At 54.0% G+C, this 25885-nt stretch overlaps 1 protein-coding gene across 2 annotated transcripts in view; it reads left to right on the top strand.

Annotated features, from left to right (window-relative positions):
* Window positions 1–25885, top strand: part of VAC14 (VAC14 component of PIKFYVE complex) — a 119128-nt gene that overhangs the window by 58552 nt on the left and 34691 nt on the right. For both annotated transcript variants that reach the window (XM_017868753.1, XM_017868752.1), the window contains exons 13-14: window positions 3156–3312; window positions 15963–16095. In XM_017868753.1, coding sequence (XP_017724242.1) covers window positions 3156–3312; window positions 15963–16095 — 290 coding nt within the window. The remainder of the gene's footprint in view (window positions 1–3155; window positions 3313–15962; window positions 16096–25885) is intronic.

The raw sequence follows: 25885 nt of genomic DNA, 5'->3' as shown, positions 1-25885 counted from the left end.
CACACCTGGCTAATTTTTTGTATTTTTAGTAGAGACGGGGTTTCACCGTGTTAGCCAGGATGGTCTTGATCTCCTGACTTCGTGATCCACCTGCCTTGGCCTCCCAAAGTGCTGGGATTACAGGCGTGAGCCACCGCGCTTGCCCTGTCCCCCTTTTTTTTTGTACAATTCACATACCATAAAATTCATAAAAACGACTCTATGGTATACTTTAGAAGTATATGCTTTAAAAGTATATACTTCTAAAGTATACCATAGAGTAACTGTTAGTATTTTGACAATATTATACAACCATCACTACTAATTCCAGAACATTTTCATGACCCCAGAAAGAAGCCCTATACATACCCTGCACCCGTTAGGAGTCACTTCCCATGCCTCCCTCCCCACAGCCCCTGGCAACCACAAATCCACCCTCTGTCTATGTGGATTTGCCTGTTAATGGAGTCATCATACAGGGTGTGGACTTCGTGACTGACTTCTCGGCAGGTTTTTTCAAGGTTCATCCACTTGTAGCAGGTACTTCATTTCTTTTTATTACCAAATGATATTCCCTGGTGTGGACGTGCCACGTTCCATTTCTTCGTGTCTCCACTGCAGGGCCTTTGAGTTGTTTCCATTTTCTAGCTATTAGGAAAAATGCCGCTGTGAGCGTTTATATATAAGTTTGATGTGCACAGACATTTGCGGTTCTCTTGGTAACTGCCTAGGAGTGGGAGTATACCTATGGCAGCTCTCTGGGTAACTGTTTGAGGAGCTGTTGGCTTGACTCTTGCTCGCTGTTTAATTTTGGGTGAGTCATTCCCCCACTCTCCCCCCAACTCCATTTCCTGGTCTCAAGTCCCCTCCCTGGCCGTGCTTGGACAGTCAAGCAAGCATTGGGGTGCGTGGCCTCTGTACATCCTGCCGTGGCAGGTGTGCAGGAGCTGAATTGGGCAGGACCGCGGCGTCATATATTGCTGTGCCACTTGCCCATCCTGGCTTCTGCCCTGTGTCTTTCTTCTGTGGCTGAAGTAAAGAATCCCTGGAGGCTCTGTCCTCAGTGGGAGCAGAGGCCTTGGCCCTCCCTGCTTCCAGGCTGAGACCCGCGCAGGGATCCCCAGCTCCTGGCCTGGGTGCAGGGGCACCCCTTGCTTCTGCCATATGACTGGGCTGTGTGGCAGCCATGTGTCTCAGCCACGTGGATTCATCAGCTCTCCATTCTGTGTGCCAGGCCATGGGCAGGAGTGGCTGTGACTCACCTGTACAGCCCCAGAATCCAGCGCAGCCACTGGCACAGAGCAGGGGCTGAGGGGCCCACAGACATCCCAGTCTCCACGAGTGGGAGAGGGACAAAGGGAAGTACAGAATTGGCCAGTAGGAGGCGGGTCTGTGAGAGTGAGCACCGGCTCCTGCCTGGATGAGGCTGGGAGACTGCATGCCAACACGTGACGCTGTTTAAAGACTGAGGGGCGGGAATGGGTGAGCAAGCAAAGGGGTTCCCGGCCAGGTGTGCCAGGGCTGGCCTAGAGGAACCAAGAGGAGAAGTGACAATTGAGCAGTGTGGGGAGGCACTGGCACTGTGTTTGCATTGACAGGAACGGCTTTCAAGGGGTGGGCCTTATCTTGTTTGTTTTCGAGATAAAATTTGCCCTTTTGAAGCATAGAATTCACTGGCTTTTCGTATATTCACAAGCTTTTGCAACCATCACCCCAGTCTAATTCCAGAACATTTTAATCCCTCAATAGGAGCCCTACAGTGCTAACCTTATCTTGTATTTCCATATTCCAGCCACCTGGCCAGTCTTGGCCCATGTGGCCCTGCCCATCAGGCTCTATCCCACTTCCCCTGGTCCAGGGCTGAAGCCCCGGTTGCTGTGGTTATTCTTGGCCTGGGCTCAGAATAGCCCAGGAAGAGACGCAGGCAACCACCCATTCAACTGATGTTTGTTGGGCATCTGCTGGGCACAGGGCAGTCCAGAGAATACACCTTTTGAGGGGACAGGCACGGTCCCTAGCCCAGAGCAAGAGAGGAGTGAGGGGCAGAAAGAGCAGGCGACCACCTGCAGTGTGAGGAGTTCCCTGCAGGACAAGCACAGCCAGCAGAAGGTGGCCAGGAAGCTTCAGCAGCCCCTGGGGCAGGTGCATACACACACACACGCACGCACGCACACGCACACGCACGCACACACGCACGCACGCACACGCGCGCACACACGCACACACGCATGCACACACACGCGCGCACGCACACACACACGCACGCACAGTGAAGCCCCTGCCACAGAGCAGGGCCCCGGCCCCTTTCCCTACTGCCCATTGCAGCAGAGTGGTGGGCTGGACTTTGCCACCCTGCCAGCTGTTGGTGCCAGGCAAAGATGGGTGCTGTGCGAGGAGAGGCAGCTTCTAAGGATACAGGGACTGTAGAGCAACCCTGGGGACGTTGTGATACAGCGCTGACCTGGACTCACACTCAGCGCTGGCCCCACGCCCTACTCTGCCTCTGTTTCAGAAGAACTCAGCAGGCAGGTGGTCAGGCTGGGGTCTTGCCCCACCCAAATCTGTGCAGGGACACTTTAGAGCCACCGAGGACCACCTGATGTGTCCGGACATTAGGAAGTCCTTTACCTTGGAGACCAGAGTAGCATGCCAAATGTGGAGGGCCCTTTAGGGTCTACAGTGGCCTGGTGTCACCTCTGCAGAAGAAGCTGTTCTGTGGCCTGATGGTGGGTGGGGCCGTGGCTGCTCCACACAGTGGACACAGTGGAACATGGCCTGGAGGGCACTTTGGGAGTCTTGCGCAGCCTGGGGGCCTGCACACTGTGCAGACAACACCCTGCTTCCTGAGTCCTGTGACTCCCAGGGACCCTCAGAACCCTGTTCAAGGGACCCAAGAGGAGAGGGATCGTGAGGAAGCTGACTCACTGAACCTCAGATTCCAGTTTCCTTCCCCCAGAGGCCCCATTCACTGCAGTCTGTGTTCCCTTCTATCTGGATCCTTTGTTTCACTTTTCTGAGCATGCCCCAGCTGTGGCCTTAGTGGCTCTTCCCAGCCTGCTGTCATCTACAGACCCCTCCCCGCTGCAGGTGGCTCTGTGCCACTCACCACACCTCTGCCCAGGTCAGCACAGCTCGCAGCGGAGAGCTCATCCCTGCCGCCCCGCTTCTCTCCCCAGGTGATCTTGAAGGACCTGGAGGTGCTGGCAGAAATCGCTTCCTCCCCTGCAGGCCAGACGGATGACCCAGGCCCCCTCGATGGCGCTGACTTCCGGGCCAGCCACTCAGAGCTCCAGGTGCCTACCCCCGGCAGAGCCGGCCTACTGAACACCTCCGGTAAGTCTTCTCCTGAAGGTTCCAGCCTCAGGGGCCTTAGTGCCAGTGCCAGGTCTTGGGCTGGACCACGGCGGTCATTTGGGTTGTTGCTCAGGAGCTCTGGAGCTCGGCCAGGATATGAGGGGTCTGTGGGTTGCTACTGGCAATCTCCCACCTCAAGAACCCCCAAAGGCAGGCAGCTCTCGTCCTCTAGCAGCCTCCAGAGACCCTCACAGGACTTTCTCCGCATCTCCCTGCACCTTTGATGCCTTTGAGCCATTGACTAAACATAAAACCATCTGGGTCGGCTGCTGGTCTCTCTGCCTGGGCAGCACCACTCCAGTCTGGAATCCAGGGGCTTCGGTCTTGGGGTCTCACAGGTGGAATACTAGGTGACCATTCCCTTTCTCTCTGAGAAGCTAAAAATAGTGGCAGGCAGCACAGGCAGGAGACGGCATTATTCTCACAGGCTGTTTCTGGGCAGTCCTTGGAAGTAAAGGTGGCTATAGCATCCCTAGCGCTCGTCCCTCAGTCCCTTCCAGATGGCAGGGACTCTTCTCCCTGGGCCCTGGCAGACACCACTTCCCTCTGGCGATGCAGTCCTGGAAAATGCCTGGGGACACAGTTGGTAGGAAAGTTCCCAGTGAATCTCAGGTGTCTCCATGGGGGTCTCTGTTCTTTGTATCTGGAATTTACTCCTTCCGGTGGGTTCGTGGTCTCGCTGACTTTAAGAATGAAGCTACAGACCTTCGCAGTGAGTGTTACAGCTCTTAAAGGTGGTGTGGACCCAAAGAGTGAGCAGCAGCAAGATTTATTATGAAGAATGAAAGAGCAACGCTTCCACAGCATGGAAGTGGACCCAAGAGGGTTGCTGCTGCTGGCTCGGCCAGCTTTTATTCCCTTATTTGGCCCTGCCCATGTCCTGCTGATTGGTCCATTTTACAGAGCACTGATTGGTCCATTTTACCGAGTGCTGATTGGTGCATTTACAATGCTTTAGCTAGACACAGAGGGCTGATTGGTGCATTTTTACAGAGTGCTGATTGGTGCGTTTACAATCCTTTAGCTAGACACAGTGCTGATTGGTGCGTTTTTACAGAGTGCTGATGGGTGCATTTACAATCCTTTAGCTACGCCCCGAGTACACGAGAGTGCTGATTGGTGGGCATTTGACAGTCCTTAGCTAAGACACACCGGACGCCGGCGGGCGTCGTGCTGATTGGGTGTTTTAACAGGAGTGTTGATTGGTGCATTTACAATCCCCTTAGGCTATACACAGAGCGCTGATTGGTGTGTTTACAATCCTCTACCTAGACCGAAAAGTTCTTCAAGTCCCCTCTCGACCCAGGAAGTCCAGCTGGCTTCACCTCTCACTTTGATGCAGCCTCCCCCCACAGCCTAGCCGTGCTGGCCTCAGCCTGAGAGTACCTCCTTGGCCTCAGTGGGAGGCGCCCCAGCCCTGTTTGATGCTGAGACCAGGCCCAGTGCCTGAGAAGTTCAAGGGGCGGCCAGAGCCCCGCAGGCCTGCCTGTGCCCCAGGACATGCCAGGTCAAGTCATAGAAGGCCCATGTGGGGCCTTGCCCAGGAGCCCAGCTCTAGGTAGTCAGTGGCCGTGAACTGACACCAAGGGAAAGAGCACCAAGGGAAGTGGTTCCCACATCCTGACCCTGGGACCCCTGCTGGGGCTCCCCCCCATCCCTCGGCGAGCAAGTCCATTCTCCATCCTGTGTCCCCACGTCAGCACATGGGGACCAACCTTAAGTCCTTGGGACAGATGGCAGGAATGCCAGAGGTGGAGTATGGGGGCCCAGCAAAGGGGGTGGACAAGGAAGAGAAAAAAGGAGAGCTCTTCCTTAGGAAGGGAGGGTCTGGTGGGGAGGAGCGGCAAGAACTGACCAGAAGACGGGCAGTAGCCAGGAGGAGACATCCTGCAGGGAGGAGGCCCGGGCAGAGGAGCCCTGGGGACGCACCCTCAGCTCTCCCTCCCCAGGAAGCAGGCGCCACAGCCTCTTCTCTCTTTCTTAAATTGGCTGCAGCAGAGAACTTGAAGGCAGCACAGCCTTGTGACAGGGCCAGGACACCCAGGCCTCCCAGGCCCTCTGTGACCTGTCTTCTCTGTGTTTTATCTCTTCCTCCCGGGCACAGAGAAGTTGATGGCTGTGATTTGGGCTCCTGCTCATGGAAGGAGGACCAGGAAACTGCTGAGGGCAGCCTGGGCTGGAGGGAGTAGGGTATGTGCCCTAGGGGAGCAGAGCCTGACCCAGGGGGTCCCTGGCGGGCCCTGCAGCATCAAGCCCTTTGCGCTGCTCGGGCACCAGGGCCGGGGGCACTATATGGCAGGGCACTCTGAACCCCAGCTCCTGGCCATGCCAAGGTGGGCGGGCCGTGAACGAGGCTACAGCAGTAGAGACTCTTGCCCCAGCTCACCGAGGCTGTCAGATTAGCTCACATCAGCCAGGGACTCACTCGGAATTCATAGAAAAACAGCAAAGCAAGCCAGATGGGAAGAAACTCCGTCCTGGAAGAACACCAAGGAAGTGCCTGCGCCAGTCACACTTCTTGCTTCCAGAGTCCACAGCCAAGGAGCAGTGGGGGCTGCGGGAGGAGAATCCACAACTCTGTGGGCCAGGAGCTCTTAACCTGAGTCTCACGTGTGGGCCTCAAGGCTCCAAGCAGATCCACGTGTGTACACATGCGTATGTCCACAGCTGGCATCAGATTTTACAGATGGGGCCATGATTTTAAAAGGTCAGCTCAAACCAGTAAGAGAACAGCCGAGGGAGCCAGAGCATGCCCTGCCCCCCTCTCCCACCTCCACTGCCCTGGAGGGCATGCGCCAGGCATTGAGGGTGTGTGGGGTGGTGCTGAGGTCAGAAGGCAAGCAGGAAGTGCACACTCAAATCCCTCCGCGAGCTGCTCCTTCCCAGACTGCTTCTCAGGCATGCAAGGGGCTCGTTCTGTCTGTTTCCATCTGGCCATGCACATGGACAAGACTGTGAAGCCATACCCTCTTCCTGTTTGGATTCTGCCTGCCTCTGGGTCTCCAGGGCGCAGCCCTGAGAACTTGGAGAACTTGGAGGCAGCAGTGCTGTGTCCCTGTAGGGGAGATTGCCCCAAAGGCACGAAGGGACTGTCTGGAAAGCCTCAGAGGCAGGGAGCCTAGCAAAGATGAAGTTGGTGGCATCTGTAGGGAACCAAATGGCGCGGATCACACACAGCAGTGGAGAAGCAAGCCCATCACACGCCTGGGTAGCTGCTGTGTTGGCCTAAATGCACCACAGCCGTGGTTCCCAAGGCCCCCCGAGGCAGAGTCGCCCACATGGGATTTTCCTCTCGCCTGTCCTAGCATAAACATCTCCCCCTTCCTCGCAGAGCGGTGAAGGCAGAGGCTTCTGCTGCCGTGCCTCCCTCATTCCTGACCCTTGCAGAGCCCCAGGATGGGGGAGAGAATGGCCTGGGGGCAAACAGGATGGGGAGCGGCCTGGGTGGGCAGCTCTGGAGGAAGCTGGCTGAGGGACACCATGCTTTCCTGTCTCCCACCCTTGGGGTCTCCTGTGTCTCCTCCTTTTGTATTTCCTGTCTCCACTCAGGGGAGTCTGCGGAGGTCCTGCTGGCTCTGGGGACAGGGATGTCAAACAGGCCTGTGGGCCTGCCATACCCTGAGCCTGTGCAGAAAGCTTCAAAGGACAGAGGAGGCCTCTGGGATCAGCCCTTTGTTAGAGACATGCCTGGACTCCTGGGGCTTGGACATCTCTGCTGCCAGAGAGGGTGCAGCCAGGCCTGGGGAGACCCAGTCAGCCTTTAGGATCCTTGGCCGTGCACAGCAGTGTGTCAGTCTGAGGCCAAAGGTCACCCTAGGACTGATGTTCACCCCTAAAACCCTGACTTTGCCTGCCACAGGGCCCATTGCTGCTGGGATAAAAACCGTTCGTGTCGCCAGCCACGTTGGCTCACTCCTATAATCCCAGCACTTTGGGAGGCTAAGGCAGATGGATCACCTGAGGTCAGGAGTTTGAGACCACCCTAGCCAACATGGTGAAACCCCACCTCTACTGAAAATACGAAATGTAGCCAGGCATGGTGGTGCGTGCCTGTAATCCCAGCTACTCGAGAGGCTGAGGCAGGAGAATCACTTGAACCCAGCAGGTGGAGGTTGCAGTGAGCCGAGATCACACCACTGCATTCAAGCCTGGGCAACTACATCTCAAAAAAAAATAAAACAAAATAACTGTTCGTGTCAGTATACCTTGCGGGACTCAGTGGCCCAAGGTGTTTTAACCCCTGACTCTAAAAATGGGTAATAATGGCATATTCTTATTTGGTTTCATTCTTTGTAGCCCAGGACAGTCTATTGTAGCCAAATGTCAGCAGCGTCTTCATGTCACCAGACAGAAACAAGTTCTAGCAGAAAGCCAGAAAGCCATTTTCCCCAGTAATCACGGCAGCAATCATCATGGCTGCCAGCGCTGGCTGAGGTCACATTAGGCCCTGCCCTGCTCTGAGCACTCACATGTGCTGACTTTTTGGGTGAGCCCCTGGGCTCCTCGCAGCAGCTCTGAGAGGCCAGCACTGTGTCATTCCCCACTTGTTTGGGCCAGGAGCCTGGCCCGAGAGCCCACACTCCTCACCCTACTGTCAGGAATCCCACCTGCACCAGGCACTGGAAGCTTCCACGGCCGGAGGGGAGGAGGAGAGGGGCCAGGTCATGGCCACAGCCTGGCAGTGATGGGGGCATGTCTCCTCTCTTCACAGTGACTTCAGAGACCCCTTCCTGGCCTCAGGTCATGGCAGTGCCTCATCTCTTGTCTTTTGCTGCCTGCCACCACTTCCTGCAGCCACACCAGCCCCAGGAAAGCACTGCCTGTTTCTCTCGAAGCCCTTTCCTCCCAGTCACCCCTCCCAGCCTCAGGAAGCAGCATTAAGGATCACAGGCACTGGGGTCAGAGGGATCTAAGTTCACAGCCCTGCTCTGCCCATCCGTCCTATGACTTTGGACAAGGGTCCTCACTGCCACCTCTTCCCTCTCTATAAACCATGTGCTGGGGCGCCTGGGGGCTCTGTGAGCTCCCACATGGCAAGGGCTAAGCTAAATGCTCCCTGAACATGAAGGGGGCCTTTGCTTATATCCTGGTTATTACAGGCCAGTGCAGAGGGCCCCTCTGGGAGGCTTCCCTGGAGAGCCCAGCTTCTCCTGCCCCTCTGTTGCAACTCACTTGCTTGTCTCAGGCTGCCTGGGTGGGTGGCGGAGTTCACATCTGCTCCCTCCTGGCTGTGACCTCTTAGAACCTCTGCTGAAAGTGCAGATGGAGGCTCCTCAGCGTCGCCCAGTGCTGGGTGATTTGTGTGATCAGCTCAGTTTGAATAGCAGCATGGCAGGCCACAAAGGCCAAGTTTACGCATCCCAGAATCCCTGGCACCAGGTGCCCAGTAAGGGTCAGTGCCCATTTTTGAAAGTTCAATAAAATAATGGAAGGCAGGGGCACCAATCACCCTCACTGCTGCCCAGAGCGGCATCCTCTCATGCCCGTACTGCCAGGCCCTCCCTTGTCCAGTTGGAAGCCCCAGCAGTCCAGCCCTCCTGCCCCTGGGAGCCTTCCTCTGCACCCTCTCCTCACTGCCCTTGGCCCCAGCCCTCACCCTGCAGCAACAGCTCTTTCCCGGTGGCAGACTGCTATGTGACCTCTCCACTGCCGCGTCAGCTGGAAGTCCCCTCTGGGCCTTGCTGTGTCCCATCAGCTTCTCTCTCGCTCTGACCTGAGCAGCTGCGAAGTCTCCTGGCTATGGTTGATGCCTCCAGTGCTCCTGTCCTGCCGACCCAGGCCGGCCCACAGATGAGAAAGTGATCGCCCCTTGGGTGGGTTCCCAAGATGATGCCATTGCGGCGGCCTTTGTCCACATAACTCTGCACCCCCTCCAGTTCTGCAGACTCTACACCCCCAAGACCCTGCTAAGCCTCGCTTTCTCCCAGCCACTTGATTCTTGGGGGAAGCTGCCCCCTTTCCCACCCTGTCCTCTTGGTTCCATACGAGCCTCTCCATCACCCACCCCTTCCGTGGACTACTTCCTGTGCCAAGCACGACTTGATGCTCTTTAGCCCTGCCTGGTTCACTGGAGAGGAGCTGGCCTTGGAGAAGGCGGCACTGCCTCCCCTCCCCTGCTAGTCAGCGACAGGGCCTGGATCCGATGTGGTCCCTTGGACTCTGGGTGCCCTGAGCAGCCTCTGGCGCTTCCCTCATATCCTCCAGGCAGCAGATCTTGAGCCCACAATGGGCTGTCCAGGCACATGGGCCCCGACCCCAGCAGGGAGGGAGGCCGGAGTACAGCAGGGACCCTGCTGGGCCTGAACTGGGTGGCTGACGTTTTCACATCTGGTTCTGTTGAACTGTAACTCGCATTATGTACTGAAGCCAGGGCTATTTTTATCCTAACATATGAGGTTCCTTCACGTCATAACCACAAAACTCAATCCAAAACATCCCGGGGCAGGTTGTTTGTGAGACGTTCTGTGGATTCTCATGTCGCCACATCAGGTTTCACTTAGTAACATCTGCAGGGCTGGTTCCCCGGCCGCCCACCCCACCAGCCTGGTTTCTGTGTGGAGTGCATCTCTGTGCCCCTGGCCAGCCGCCAGTCACATGCACTTCCTGCCAGGGCCTGGCAGGCTCCTTCCTTGCCCAAACCAGAAATGCAAGGCACAGTGGCCTTCAGCTGAGGGATAGGGCTCTCCCTCACGCTCCCGCCCTCTGCAGGATTGGGGAATGGAAATCCCACTCTCCTGGGCCCCTCACAGAGAGCCTCTCTCCCAGGACACACAGTGTGGGCCCCCCCTCCCTCACCCCCGGCTGCAGCAGCTGCCCACCATTTCCAGGGGGGCTGTGCCTCAGTGGCGCCCCTGAGTAAAACCACTGAGGTCCTTGGAGTGCAGTGTTGGAAGGCGTGCCTTCCTGGCTGCCCTGTCCTGGCTCCCACTTTCCTCATGCGCCTGCAGCACCCAGCCCAGGACCCTGCTTACAAGAGCAGATGAGCCAGAGCCGGAGGTGGACAGAAGAGCAGGCAGCAGTGAGGCAGAAATCAGCGTACTTGAGGGGCCCATTGCTCCTGTAGTCACCCTCCTGGGGCGAGCTTCTCCACCCATCTCCTCCTCCTGAGCCTGCAACCCTGCCTCAGAGAGCATCTCAAGCCAAAGGGCAGCTCACATCAGCAGCGTGGCTGGGAACAATGGGGGCCACTAAGGCTGGGAGAGAGCAAGCAGCCCCCACCCTGTCCTGCTGAGCACTGAGGCCTTTCCCATCCCTGTCCAGCCCGCCCTCCCTGCCCCTCAATTGTGGCCCCTTCCCCCACCTCCCCTGCTGGGAAAAGACTGCCCTGCTCATACCTGTGGTCTCAATGCAGCCCCTCCCAAGGCCCCCAGCCCTGTCTTGGGGAGAGCAGAAAGTCTTTAAGCCGTGGGAGCACTGTGAGGGCTGAGCTGCACTCACCTGAGGATGTGAATCGCTTGCCATGGCTTCTTGCAGCTGTGACACCGCCCTCCTCCTCCCTTCCACTAAGGGTCTCAGCTCCAGGGTCCAAGGGGCAGCCTGGACATTGAGAGTCCATTTTGGGTCCACACTGGGAGCTGTGGCTAGGGAGACCAGAGTTGTATCCAGAGTAGCCCAGGCCTTCTCTTCTGCCATCTTTGTCCAGACTGTCAGTGGAGAGGTGGCCTGATCTCCCTACCCTGATGTGTGGGGGTCACAGGTGGCCCACCTTCTTCCTCAAAGCATCCTGACAGAGCACTGTGAATTTGTGCCAGAAATGGAATCTCCGCACTCAGACATTTCAGACCAGCCCCCAGACATCCATTCTGAGACTCAGAATGAGAACAGTTTGCCCTGTGCAGTGCTCTGCGCTATGGGACACTTGCTAATAAAAAGGGGCCCCCATTTATTGAGTGCAGACTGTGCGGCAGCCTCCAGACCCAGCATATTACATGTTTTTACCTCATTTAATAGGGGCTCTTACCGCACTCACTTTACAGATGAAGAAACTGAGGCTTAAACACCATGCTCAGTGCTTCCTACTGCCCCTGTGAGGCTGGAACAGCCCCGTACCTCTCCCTAGTGGCTGCCCAGATGGCCCCAGTTGGGAGAATTTCTTTGTGGTGACTTCCTTCATGGGTCCCTTCGTTCTTGGGAATGCTTTGGAGCCTAAGTGGAAATGGGGTAGGCTGGGGGTGCACATAGAGAAATAGGAAGGCAGCAGGGAGAAGCTTGCAGTGAACTGGGCGCCTCCAGTGTGGGCAGCATAAAGCCAGTGCCCTCCAGCCAGGCCAGCACGGCCCACCAAATTCATCTCCTGAGGGCGGGAACAGTGAGGCAGGGCTGTCTCAACAGCTGTCTCTGCAGCCACCTCTTTAGAGATCAGCCCCAGCTGGGCCTGGGGTAACTCGATCTGTAAGAATGTGACACTTGATTCTGCAAACATCCCCTTTGGGCCAGGGAGCAGAGACTGTTTGCCATTCCAGAATCACTCAGGACCTCCCGAGCCAGGCTGATTCAGGCAGGGACCCAGGACGATGCAGTCCAAACAAGAAGTGGAATGAGGCCTGCCCTTGAACTGGCCTTCTCACTCAGGGCTCCTTCACGCTGCTCACACGAGCTGTCTAGGAGGTTCTTGGGATTGAGGATGCTACAGTTTGGAGGTTTGGCTCCTGGTGAGGAATCCTTTATAGAGTGATTCACAACTGGGAAAAACAGAACAGAAAAACACCTTTTCTAGACCCAACCATCTCCCAGGAAGGACCATGAGAGGACGTAAGGGAAGTCTGAGCTCAGCAAAAAAGACGGAGCTCCTGGGAGGAGAGTCTTCCTGCTGCTTCCAGCCCGCTGGCATCAAATACAGTCAGTCTGTCCAGGCGCCTCCGTGAGATCCACTTGGAATACTCTGGATGGTTCTGCAAATTCTTGTTTTGTGCTTTGGGCTGATGCTTCTGGGAACCTCTGATGCTTCTGGCCAAGTTTGGTTTCCAGAGCCTCCACATCCTGCCTATCTTGTGCTTGTGCCTGACCATTTCCTCCCTGGTCCAGGGAGAAAGTGAAGGCTCCCACGCAACTTCTGGACCAGAAAGGGGCCAGCCTGGAAAATGATGGCCCCAGATGCCTCTGTTGGCCACTCTGCATCCCCCAGTGTCCTCCCTGGGTTTCCAGCGAGCTGCGGCCAGGTGCTGTTTCCACAGCTCTTCGCGGCGTCGTTTCCCACATCTTCAGTGTCAGCTTGGCAGGACCTGGGTTTCCGTCTTTATGCCATCTTCTGCCCTCCTGCAAGGCACTACCTCCTAATCTGTGAGCCCCAAACATATCTGAACATTAGTATCCAAGAGACAGGCAGCCTGGCAGAGCTGCAAAGAACATGAGTTTTGAAGACCAGCTGCCTGGGTCAGCAACTCTACCACTCACCAGCTCTGTGACTTTGGATAATCCTCACCCAAATTCACAGCTCCTCTGTGTATATAATGGGAATAGTAATGGTGCATATTTTTCAACTTTTTTTTTTTTAGGATGTTAGATACTATGTGTGAAGGGTTTAGGCAGGCCAAGCACATAGTAGGTGCTCAACAAATGGTAGCTATGAATTGGCTGTTAAGATATCATGTTATACTGGAACAATTGGATATCCATATGCAAAAGGATTTAGACCCCTTCCTCACACTGTATACAAAAAGTAACTCAAAATAGACCAGAGACCTAAAATATATCAGTAACTCTTTATGACCTTAGATTAGGTAATAATTTCATAGCTATGACACCCAAGGCGCAAGCAACCAAAGAAAAAATAGACACATTGGGCTTAATCAAAGTTAAAAATTTTGTACTTCAAAAAAATTTTTTTAATAAAAAGAGGCTGGGCATGGTGGCTCCTACCTATAACCCCAACACTTTGGGAAGCCAAGGCAGGAGGATCACTTGGGCCCAGGAGTTTGAGACTAGCCTGGGCAACATAGGGAGACCCCATTTTGAAGAAAAAATTTAGCTGGGTATGATGGCACACACCTGTAGTCCTAGCTACTTGGGAGGCCGAGGCAGGAGGATTGCTTGAGCCCAGGAGTTTGAGGCTGCAGTGAACTGTAATCACTTCAGTGCACTACATCCTGGGCAACAGAGCAAGACACTGTTTATTAGGCTGTTCTTGCATTACAATAAAAAAAAAAATACATGGCTGGGTACAGTGACTCACGCTTGTAATCCCAGCACTTTGGGAGGCCGAGGAAGGCAGATCACCAGGTCAGGAGATTGAGACCATCCTGGCTAACATGGTGAAACCCCACCTCTACTAAAAATACAAAAAATAAGCCAGGTGTGGTAGCACACACCTGTAGTACCAGCTACTCAGGAGGCTGAGGCAGGAGAATTGCTTGAACCCAGGAAGCAGAGGTTGCAGTGAGTCAAGACGATGCCATTGCACTCCAGTCTGGGAGACCGAGTGAGACTCAATCTCAAAAAAAAAAAAACAAAACCTGAGAGTAGGTAATTTATAAAGAGATTTAGTTGGCTCACAGTTCTGCAGGCTTTATGGAAAGCATGGTGCTGGCATCTGCTTGGTTTCTGAGGAGGCCTCAGGAAGCTTACAATCATAGTGGAAGGCATAGGGGCCCAGCAGGCAGAGGAGGCCAGAGCAGGAGCCAGAGAGTGGGAGGGAGGTGCCCTACACTTTTAAACAGGCAGATCTCACGAGAACTTGCTGTCTCAGAGATAACACCAAGGGGATGGTGCTAATCCATTCATGAGAAATCCACCCCCATCATCCAGTAACCTCCCACCAGGCCCCACTTCCAACGCTGGGAATTAAATTTCAACATGAGATTTAGGTGGGGACAAATATTCAAATTATAGTATCACCCTGTCTCAAAAAAAAAAAAAAATCAATAGAATGGGAGAAAATACCAGCTGATGAATGGACAAACAAAATATGGAATAGCCATAAGGTGGAATATTATTCAACCCTAAAAATGAATACAGAACTGATACATACTACAACATAGATGAACCTTGAAAACGTGCTGAGTGAAAGAAGCCACATACTGCTTAGTTCTATTTATAGGAAACGTCCAGAATAGGCAAATCCATAGAGACAGAAGGTAGATGAGTGATTGCCAGGGGCCGATGAAGGTGAGAATGGTGAGTGCTAATCAGTATGGGGTTTCTTTTAGGGGTTGATAAAAATGTTCTGAAATTAGTGATGATTGCCGCACAACTTTGTGAATGTCCTGAAAACTGAATTGCACGCTTTAGAAGGGTGAACCTTACAGTATATGGATCATATCTCAATAAAGCTGTTTTCTTTTTAGAGATGGCCTGCCTCGGGCTGGGCATGGTGACTCACAACCTGTAATCTCAGCACTTTGGGAGGCCGAGTCAGGTTGTTCACCTGAGGTCAGGAGTTCAAGACCAGCCTGGCCAACATGATGAAACCCCGCCTCTACTAAATAAAATAAAATAAAATACAAAAATTAACTGGGCGTGGTGGCACATGCCTATAATCTCAGCACTCAAGAGGCTGGGTCAGGAAGATAGCTTGAACCCAGGAGGTGGAGGTTGCAGTGAGCCAAGATCACACCATTCCCCCCCACCCTGGGCAAAAAAACAAAACTCAGTCCAAAAAAAAAAAAAAAAAAAAAGTCCTGCCTCAAGCAGAGTGAAGGAGGATTCTTTCCATCCCTTGGTAACTCTTTCACAGAACTGTGGAGGTTGACATATATTAGAAGGGATGTCCAGGGAAGACCCCAAGGGGCATACAGATACGCTATCCCAGACCATCCAAGTATTCCATCAGCCCTTCCCTTGTCCCCTTGGTGCTGGGTACTTTATCAAGGGGCACGTGTGCAAGGGAGGGCTGGAAGATACCTCCCTCTGTACCTTGGTGTGTTTTCTGCAGGGACACACATCAGAGACATTTGTGCTCCTGGTTAGAAAGCCACCTCAGGCTTTGAAAGTTTTCAGAGTTCTATCCTAAAAGAGCATCTTTGCCTGAGGATGAGGAAGAAAGAGCTTTTGATTTCAAAAGTAAAACTTAAAACACTTGGTAACGTTTGTCAGTGTTTGCTGTCTATAATCGAGTGGGTGTGTACATCATTTCTTTTTCTCAGGTAATATTAGGGAAGGAGCTTGGCTTTTGCCTCTTGTGGGTCCACCAGTTTTGTTGACCTTTGAGCCACAATGACTTGACTCGTTGACACAAGCACCTTACCTGTTTCTTCTCTTTGACTTCTTGTTTGTCCTTAACGGCCCAAATAGATCCCAAGTATATTTCGTTTATTGAGGTAATGAGTAGAGTTTGTGTTTTAAAAAAATTCGTAGCACCTAGCAGGGTCTTACACGCATGAGATGTTCACTAAGTGGTTTGGGCTTGGGTTAAGGGGTGGACAGTAATAGGATTTTTTTTTTTTTCTTCAAGTTACTAGTAGGACTTTTAACTAATGGGCGTTTTTGCAATAAGCCAAGTTGTATTTGCTTGTGCAGACTTGCCTTTTTCTCTGTTGTTCCATGGCTCTTGATTAGAGATTTTCCCGCATCTTATTATAACACCCCACACACACACTTGTTTGGCATTTATAGTTGTTTATATTCTGTGTGGATCTTATCACCCTGTGGACACATGATCAGAATAAATGCTGGCTCTGTCCCTTTCTCTACAGGTACCAAAGGCTTAGAATGTTCGCCTTCCACTCCCACCATGAATTCCTACTTTTATAAGTTCATGATCAACCTTCTCAAGAGATTCAGCAGCGAACGGAAGCTCCTGGAGGTCAGAGGCCCTTTCATCATCAGGTCAGCCTTGGTGGCGCGCTTTCTCCTCTTCCTCCCATGGCCCCGGCTTTTCACTTTCACACTGTTCAAGTGTCAAAGCAGCCACCTTCTCTTTCCCTTCTCTCTCCTCCTTTTCCTGACCTTTGGATCTGTTCTTAAAAGAAATGAAGAAGGTTGCCCCTTCATACTGGTTGCTGATGCTTCTGACATGAAACAGACAGGTCAGTGTTGATGTTTTTCCACAAAACTGAATTCATTTTTTCATTCCTGAGTTACTATCTTCCCCTGAGGTGGAATGGCCTCTTATTCAATGCCATTGTCAGGCTTTTGGAGAGGAAAGGAGGTGAGCCAGATGGCGTGAGACATGAGGCTGTGCTCCAGGCCCAGCCCCCAGTGCGGGATTTAGCCAGGCTTGGTGGAGCCAGGCTCCTGAGTCATGTGAACCCAGCCCAGGATGGTGCCAGGGCAGCAGCCCCAGTGGCTGGAGGCGTCTAGAACTGTCATCACCAGCAGCATGGCTGGGGCTGGTCTTTTGCCTCCAACTCAGCTCCAAGAAGTAGGGTCACCAGAAGAGTGGCCCAGTGTCACCCTCAGCCTGGTGAAGGCTAGAGCAGGGCACAAATTCCTCCAGCTTCTACACCAAAGCCAAGTGGAGGAGATTTCTAGAGTAGTCCAAATGGCCCTAGGTGCTGTCCAGCCGTGGTTCTCAGCCCTGCATGTTAGATCACTGGAGAGGCTTTTTAAAAAAGATGCCGTATACAAAAATTAGCCTGGTATGGTGGTGCACACCTGTAATCCTAGCTACTTGGGAGGCTGAGACACACGAATCGCCTGAACCTGGGAGGTGTATGTTGCAGTGAGCTGAGATCACACCACTGCACTCCAGCCTGGGCGAAAGAGCAAGACTCTTGTCTAAAAAAAAAAAAAAAAAAAAGCCTGGGCCTCCCTCTGATGAGTAAAATCGGAACCCCTAGGGTGATGGAGTTATTAAAGTGGTCTGGGGTGCTTGGGGACCGAGTAGGCTACCGACTACCATGGTCTGGGGGTCAGAAGTTGAAGGAGTCCTGGCAGGGGCCCAGGCTGTATGGGGCTTCAAGGCAGGAAAGAGCCTGGGGAGCTCATCTTGCTGTAAACTAAAAAGCAGGTTCAGCCTGTGGGCCATAGAGAGGATCGGAGACCTTACTTAGGGGTCAGCACGGAGCCACTGAAAGGGCTTGAGGAGGGGATCAATGTGACCGGATTTCTGGCTTGAAAGACAACTGTTGCTGGGGCGAATGGGTTGGAGGGACTGAGGTGGAGCCAGCTGGAAGGCTGTTGTCCAAGCAGAGACTGTGGCAGCTTGTGAGGGGGATGGGAATCTGCAGCCAGATTGGAGAATGAGGATTCGAGACTGAGTAGGAAGTAGATTTGTCTGGTGACTGATGTGGAAAAAGTGAGGGGAGAGGGAGCTGGGAGTGCCAGGGTGTCCAGGCCTCTGATTTGGGGCAGCTGGGTGGATGGTGATGCCAGTCCCTGAGGTGGGAGCCCCAGAAGAGTGGCAGGGAGTGAGAAGGGGGTGCATGTTTGAGTTTAAATTACTTTGGGGACACCAAAAGAAAGGTGTTGAAGAAGTAGTTTGCTGTACCAGGCTCTCCAAGGGGATACCGAGGCCCAAGATACAATCTCGAAATTGATGGTATAGTCATTCATTCATTCATTCAACAGATGTTTACTGAACACTAACTCTGTGCAAAGTACCTTTCTAGATGGTTCTGCACTTGCGGAGCTTTTATTCTTAGGGAGTTAGAAGAGGTGGAATGAGAGGGAAGGGGTCTGAGGCTGAACCCTAAATGTTCCAGACTGTAATGGTTGGGGAAAGAAGCAGAAGCCAGAAAAGGACGCTATGACGAAGGGCCAGAGAGGTAAAGGAAGCGGCCAAGCAGGGAGATGGCAGAAGGCAGTGAGGGAGGCGAGACCCAGGGATGGTGTGCTGGGAGCCGCTGCAGGAGCCTGAATGCTGCTGGGGGAGCTGAGGGAGTGGAGCGTACAGGAGGTGACCGGCCAGCTCAGGAGCTAAGGTGGAGTTGAGGATACCCTGGGGATGGGGCCGCAGGATTGAGTCCTGGGAGAGGACAGGCCTGCCTGACCAGAAAGACAAAGAGCAGGATCACAGTGCGGGGGCAGGGGCTTCTGATGGTCTGGCCACCAAAAGGATGCCCCTGTGGTAGTGGGGAGGCTGTCACCACCCTCTGGCTTCTCTGGCCTCCTCTAGAGCAGGGCTTCTCAAACTCAGCACCGCTGGCATTGGAGCCGGATAACTCTTCGGGATGGTGGCTGTCCTGTGCCCTGTAGGATGTCAGCAGCATCCCAGGCCTCTGCCCCCTGGATGCCGGTAGCACTTGCATTCACCCAGTTGGAACCATCTGAAACATCTCTAAACGTTGCCAAAGGTCCCCTAGGGAGGAGAATCACCCCAGTTGAGAACCAGCGTGTCAGAGAGACAGAAATGGATTCTTAACCTTCATTGGCCGAAAGAGGAAGATTTCCATGGTGTTTCTTCCCATCATGTTGGCCAGTTTCAGGGGATTGAGGTGGAGGTTAGCTGTGGTGCAAGAGGCCCCCCCACCAGGAAAGCAGCGGAATGTTCCCACAAGAGTGACAGTTAACGTCATGTGGTTTTCAGGCCGGGCGCGGTGGCTCAAGCCTGTAATCCCAGCACTTTGGGAGGCCGAGACGGGCGGATCACTAGGTCAGGAGATCGAGACCATCCCGGATAACACGGTGAAACCCCGTCTCTACTAAAAAAAAAAAAAAAAACTAGCCAGGCGAGGTGGCGGGCGCCTGTAGTCCCAACTACTCGGGAGGCTGAGACAGGAGAATGGCTTAAACCCGGGAGGCGGAGCTTGCAGTGAGCTGAGATCCGGCCACTGCACTCCAGCCTGGGCGACACAGCGAGACTCCGTCTCAAAAAAAAAAAAAAAAAAAATCATGTGGTTTTCCAATTGCAGAGCCATCAGTACTCATGATGAGCTCTCCTTGCCCAGACGACTTTCAGAGTCAGTGGAAGGAGAGGCCTTTGGAGGAGGAATTTGTAGCTAGCGTCCCTCTGGAGAACTGGGCTGAGATGGGTTTTCCACCCTGTCTCAGCCCCACATGCCCAGTCAGAGGCAAGGGGAGAAGGAGTTTGGGGTAGTAACCAGCATCTCCAGGCTGCACGGAGCAGAAGTGCAGGCACCATGAGCACGCTTGCATGCTCTCCCCACCTACTCAGGACCCGAGGCTGTGTGAAACTGGAGGCCAGCCCACCGCCATGTTCCCAGGTACAGACTCCAGGCCAGGGAGGCTTTGCTTGCTTTGCAGTGCGTCTCCTGGGCTTCCTGGGGTCACAGGAATCATCATTTTGCAGAAGGGATAATGAGAGGAAGTAATGTGCCCCCTGGGCTGGGCAGGAGCTGGGCTGCAAACTCCTGCACTCTGCTAATTCAGCAGCCTCCACTTCATCCCTTCTGTGTGGGAGTGCAGAGCCTGGTACCGTGAGAGGCCCTGAACATCCTGCGTGCTAGGACCACCTGAGGCCCAGCTCCTCAGAGTGCTCAGGAGCTGGGCCAGTGGGTCCTCCCTTCCCATCCTCCAGGGGCTCAGTATGGCGATCGCTTGCTCTTCTGGGGCTCAAACCTGTCGTGGGCCACACTGGGTTCTCCGTGGAAATTGAGGCTGGCCTCCAGTCCTCACTCCCACCCGCACAGCCACAGAAGGTCTCTTAGCCATTGGCATCCACACTAGAAGCCCAGTGGGATGGGACAGAAGGAACCTTGTGACTGGTCCCCTCATAGAGGACTGGGTCTCTCCTAGTCCTTCACCTGGTTTCTCCAGACTACTCTCCCCCAGAAGTAGCACCCACACCTGTCAATGTGCATCCTGGTAGACAATGTGCGTCCTGGTAGACAATGTGCGTCCTGGTAGACAATGTGCGTCCTGGTAGACAGCCACCTGGCCCAGCTGGCTCGGGAGCCTGCTGCCCACTCTGCCAGCACACCAGGCCATTGTCAACCAGCCCCTGGGTTGCATGCCCAGCCACCTGATATGGAGAAGGCCCTGCAAACATGTGGTTTCCTCCATCCTCCCCATGCTCCTGTGGGGGGCTGAGGCGCTTCCAAAGAGCTTTGTTGAGGTAGGGGGTATCCACCTGCCCTCCTGCTTCTCCGTCGCACTTCCTTTTCTCCTGTGATGGCTTTAAAAAGGGACATCATTGGCTGGGTGCAGTGGCTCATGCCTGTAATCCCAGCACTTTGGGAAGCCAAGGTATGCGGATCTCGAGGTCAGGGGTTCGAGACCAGCCTGGCCAACATAGTGAAACCCTGTCACTACTAAAAATACAAAAATTAGCTGGGCATGGTGGCACATGCCTGTAATCCCAGCTACTCAGGAGGCTGAGACGGAAGGATCGCTTGAACCAAGGAGGCAGAGGTTGCAGTGAGCCGAGATCATACCACTGCACTGCAGCCTGGGTGACAGAGCAAGACTGTGTCTTAAAAAAAAATAAATAAAAATTTAAAAATAAAGAGAGGCATCGCGATAGTTCCACAGATGCTGGCATGAAGCCACAGGCCTGATGAGGCGCACAATGATTTCTTAACCCCCTCTTTAGCTGTTAGGCAAACCCTAAGTTCTTCTTCTCAGCCTCCAAGATTGCACACTGAGAAAGAAAGGAAAGAGATTCTTCTGGCCAGCAAGTGAAAAGCCGTTCTTTCGGCAGGAGTGCGTTTAGCTCTGGGCCCTGGAGCGGCTGCTATAGAAAGACAGAGGCATCGGGAGTTCTTGAAGACACACATCTGCTGGTGGTTCTTGGCATTGAGGAAGATGCATGATTTCCCCAAAGACCCTGGGAGCGTTTCCTCTTCCCCAGGCAGCTTTTCCAGGCCGCACCTCCGTGTTGGAGTCGGCGGGCGGTGAGAAAAGGGTACCCAAGCTCCAGCCAGGCTTGAGTGGGTTGGACTTCCTCTCGGTGTCCACACAGCCTCCTTTTCTGGTGGACGTAACAGTTTAGATGCATGTTGAGGTGAAGTCAGTGGCTTTAAAACCTTCATCTTTCAGCTGGCTACTCTGGCCCCAGGCCCTTCCCTTAGCTGATGCCAAGCTCACAGATTGAGGGAAGATGGGGACATGTGTGATGGGGTGCTGTACCCCACTCCCTCCACAGGACTCTGCAGGACTAAGGCAGATGAGCCTCCTGAGGCACTCGTTTGGGGCTCAAACCCCAATTCCTCCCATTTTTAACCGTGTGACCTGTTTCCAAGCCCTTTCCACTTTGTGACACAGCAATGATAGTGCCTGCCTTGTCACAGTGTAGTAGGGTTATGTAAATGGCGCATGTGTCAGCCCCGGTGCTGGTGGCTGTGTCTGATAAAGCGGGGCTGTTGTTCAGCCTCCCCACAGGGCTTCTGCCTCCCAGGGTGGTCTGTGGAGGGGGAACCAGACCCACTTGAGGGGGTGAAATCATGGCACCTTCTGTGTCGAGAGCTGACTCTGGTGCACCGGCCCTGTTGCCCCAGCACCCAGGGCACCCACCAGCAGCCCGGCCTGGCTCCGCTAAAACAACTCTGCCCAGAGTAGGTGTTGGTGTGCGTTGCCCTCCCCCGGCCTCTTCCTACCCTCCATGCTAATGCAGGCAGAACAAGCCCAGGCCTTGTCTCCCCGTGAACCATCCACTTATAATCAGTAGAAAGGAGAGGAGGGAGAAAACCCAACCTCTTTGATAAACTGTGATATGAACTCCAGCGTGACCCGACAGCTGTGATCTTTACAAGGCCTGCTTCTGTGCTGGGAAGCGAGCAAGTCTGAAGACAGTCGCTCTGCCTGCCAACACGGCTCTCCGGCCAGCCGCGCTTTGGCTTCAGCGACTGTGCATTTTTCCCCTCCTCTTCCTCCCTGCCGCGTTGCAGAGAGGACCGGCTGGAGAATGCTTGCATCTGTAATGAGCCACTGTATGCGGTGAATGCCAGGGCCTGACCCAAACCAGCCCAGTTAATGGCAGATGAGGTCTGAGCCACCTCCCAGGGGAACAGGGCACTCCTCAGATGAGGCGGACATTTGGAGAGGATGGGGCCTACAAGGGAACGGAGGAAGCAGTCATGGCACTTCTTTCATGAGATCGTGACCAAGAGAAGCCCAGCAGCAAGGCTTCCGGTTCATTCTGGGCTTCCTCTCACCTCTGATACAGACAGGCATGGCAGCCTGTCCAGCTGAGCAAATGCTCAGAGTCCCTAATATGTGCCCCTGCTACTGCCCTCCCCAGTGTCCTGGGTTTGCATAAGAGCCCTTGTGTTGGGAAGAGGGGGAATAGGTGGAGTGGGGAGCTGATTGGTCACTGAGGGGTGGGGGGCCAGGCAGCCGCTAGAAACTGGACTTGTTTTTAATTGTGGGGCCTGGGGGAAGGGCCTGAGAAAAAACTCTCTTTCATGCGGTAATTGGGCAATTCCACTTTGCTGGCCTCTCTGCATTCTGCCCTGTGGACAGGGCCCTTGACTGGGGCCAAATCACCACGGTGTCCAAGGCCACCCGCTGTATGCACCACTGGCCCCTCCCAAGCCCGGCTCCCACCTCGGGCTCTGTCATCCCCCGCAGCTGCCCAGTCTCCAGTCCATTTGGCATCGGGACCCTCTCCTCACTTCTGTGAGTCTTTGTGTGTGCCCCCTCACCTGCTGGGGGCATTGGCGGGGCCCGCAGAAGCCCCTTGTGCTGGTGCTAATGGATGGCAAATTAGAGTGAAGTGGCCAGACCAGATCCCTGTTTTTGCCTCTGGCCCCAGCTCACAAGCGAGAGCTCCTAGGCGGCCCCACTCTTCCTCTCGCCCCTTTAATGGATTGTGTTCCTTCATTCGGGATAAAAATAAATTGCTGTGGCAAATGTGCGCCAACCTAAGTCTGTTTGCTAGAAGAGGCCCCGATCCACCTACCCAGAATGCAGTTGGGTTTTGTTCTTTCATGAGTCCATAGCCGTATTGATTGGGCCCCCAGCTGAGGGGAGGAAGACAGGACATTGAACAGGCAGGCGGAATTCTTCCACAGAACTTCCTGCTTCCCTCTCAGCAGAAGCTTCTCTTCTTGCTGGCTTGAGTTGTCTGTCCAGCTCCTTGTGTGAATCTCCTGGAGCTTTCCACAGCCGTTCCCCACCCAGGGGCCAGGGCTGAGGTGTTTTAGTTGCCATGCAAGGGACGCAGAGGAGTGTGTGCAGCAGGAGCCACTTTACACAACCAGCTCTCGGCTTCTCATCTCCTAATTGGAGACCCCTTGGGAATGGGAATGGCGGGGGCACCCAGGAGGCCTGAGATGCCCAGTCTGACACACGGGAAAGATTGTTGGGAGAAAAAGAGTGCTGCTGTCCCAGGTGAAAAGATGAACTTGTGAGGTGCAAAGTTCAGGGAGTCCAGAGAGCCTGGCCCAGCCTGCATTCCATTGTCCCCTAGTCCATGGCAAAATGATCAGTGTCCCTGCACCTCACAGAACCACCGGAGATTGTTCCCTGTTGACCGGGAAGTGACTGGGATTGGGGAGGGAGGTGGTCCTGGCCTTGCTCTGCCTCCTCCAAGCAATCCCCACACTGTCATACACACTGGCACTCCCTGTAAGAAGGGATGGCTTTTCTCCTGCAAAATGGATACCACATGCGACGGGCCTTGCTAGACTGGGCTGGGATGAATTAGGTCTGACCTGGGGCATGAGGGGAGTAGAGGAAATGCTGGCCAGAGGGAGCCCTGCTCAGTGTGCTCAGGGGACCCGAGAGCCTTAAAGCGGTGGCATCCTGGTGTTTGGGGCAGGGGGGTCCACTTGGCTTTGAGCAGGGCTGGTGGGAGGATACTAGAGGTCACAGGTGAACTTGGCAAGAAGTGGCCATGTGTCCTTCAGGGTGACCCCTGTCCCCACAGCCCAAGCAGCCATGCTCCCACTGAATCAGCTGTCACCCCCCGCTTCCAGGAGCCCCTGTGATGGAGGGGAGGACCTGGCAGTAGTTTGGTGGGAAAGCTCGCCTCCTCGGTGGCCACCACACAGCACACATGGTCAGACTCCTCATCAGGTTCACGCTGGCACCTGCTGGCCCCTTGCCAGTCTTTCACTAAAAGAATGTTCTTTGTCGTCTACACACCTGAGAAGCATCACCTCCCCCAGCCCGTAGCTCAGGCAACCAGCAGAGCTGGCAGGGTGATGGTCAGGAACTGTTTTCAGGGGCTGAGAACTCGATAATGAATTTCTTTGAGAAGTTGTTTCCAGATGGGACCTGCAGTATTCTCTGGATCTCACTATTTAGACTTCACCTAAGGATGCCAGGAAACTTGGAAAGATTTGACATTGGGCACTCCAGCGGCTTCATTAATTAACAAGTAGCTAATGTGTACCACAATGTGGTATCATTTATTTATTTCTTGAGACAGTCTCACTCAGTCACCCAGGCTGGAATGCAGTGGCACAATCACGGCTCACTGCAGCCTTGCCGCAACCTCCTGCCTCAGCCTTTCAAGTAGCTGGGACTACAGGCACACACCACCATGCCTATTATTTTTTATTTTGGAGTAAGAGGAAGTCAGCTATGCATTTTTCTTGCACTTAGTAAATCTTTTTTTTTTTTTTTTTTGAGACAGGATCTCACTCAGTCACCCAGAATCAAGTGCTGTGGCGCAATCTTAGCTCACTGCAACCTCCACCTCCCGGGTTCAAGCAGTTCTTGTGCCTCAGCTTCCTGAGTAGCTGGAATTATAGGCGTGCACTACCATGCCTGGCTAATTTTTGTATTTTTAGTAGAGATGGAGTTTCACCATGTTGGCCAGGTTGGTCTCAAACTCCTGACCTCAGGTGATCCACCCGCCTCAGCCTCCCAAAGTGCTGAGATTACAGGCATGAGCCACCTCACCCTGCCACCTTTTTTATTTTGTTGTAGAGATGGAGTCTCACTGTGTTGCCCATGCTGGTCTTGAACTCCTGGGCTCAAATCATCCTCCTGCCTTGGCCTCTCAAAGTGCTAGGATTACAGGCATGAGCTACCACAGGCAGTCGGTATCATTAAAAAATGTATAGGTTTGGAACTGGCCCCTAGAAGCCATTTTCCATCCTCTGCCTCCTTGGGGCCAGCCTGCATCTGAGCCAGGACAGACAAATGTGGGTGACCTTTGTCTTCAGTGCATTTAAACACCGAACGTGTCTTGTCCATCATTGTAGAATGCACTTCTCAGGAAGCTCTTTCTCTTGTCTGCATGTCCTTTCAGCGTATTTCCCTGGGTTGCCCTTGGAGACCCCTGTGCGCTTCTCCCTTCTCTCTCCTCATGTGATTTAGCGGAGTCACAAAGATCACAGAACCCCCATACCCTGGCCCCTGTCACAGAAACACCCCCAGAATGGTTTCTGCTGCATGCAGTTTGTGAAAGGCTGCCCAGACCTCTTCCATAGGGAAGGAGAGAGCTCCTATCTCAGATCAGGGGTGATGTGACCCTCGGAAGGGCCTGGCCTGGGGGATCCATGGCACACAATTCCGCCTCAGATGGCACTCACCACCCTGCAAGGGAGCATGCAGTCCCCGGGGAAGAGTCCTGGGTGGGCCAAATCCTCTTCATAGCCCAGGCAGGGATGGCCCACCAAAGAGGCTCTTGGGATCTGAGTGGATGAGGGAGTTTTCCGTCGTTCAGGGCTCAGATGCTGTGAGGCCCCAGGAGAGTGGGGGCTTCGGTCATTTTCCCTTGTCGTCGTCACTGTTCCATCTTTTAAATGTACCTGTGGCACCTGAGCATCTGCCCTCGCCCCAATCCTAGGTTCTCAACTGTGGCATTGGGAGGTGATCTGCAGGG

Source organism: Rhinopithecus bieti, unplaced genomic scaffold (assembly GCF_001698545.2).
Source record: "Rhinopithecus bieti isolate Rb0 unplaced genomic scaffold, ASM169854v2 scaffold_2574, whole genome shotgun sequence".
Lineage (NCBI taxonomy): Eukaryota > Metazoa > Chordata > Mammalia > Primates > Cercopithecidae > Rhinopithecus > Rhinopithecus bieti.
The sequence above is the reverse complement of the archived record's forward strand: the minus strand, read 5'-3'. Positions and strand labels throughout refer to the sequence as shown.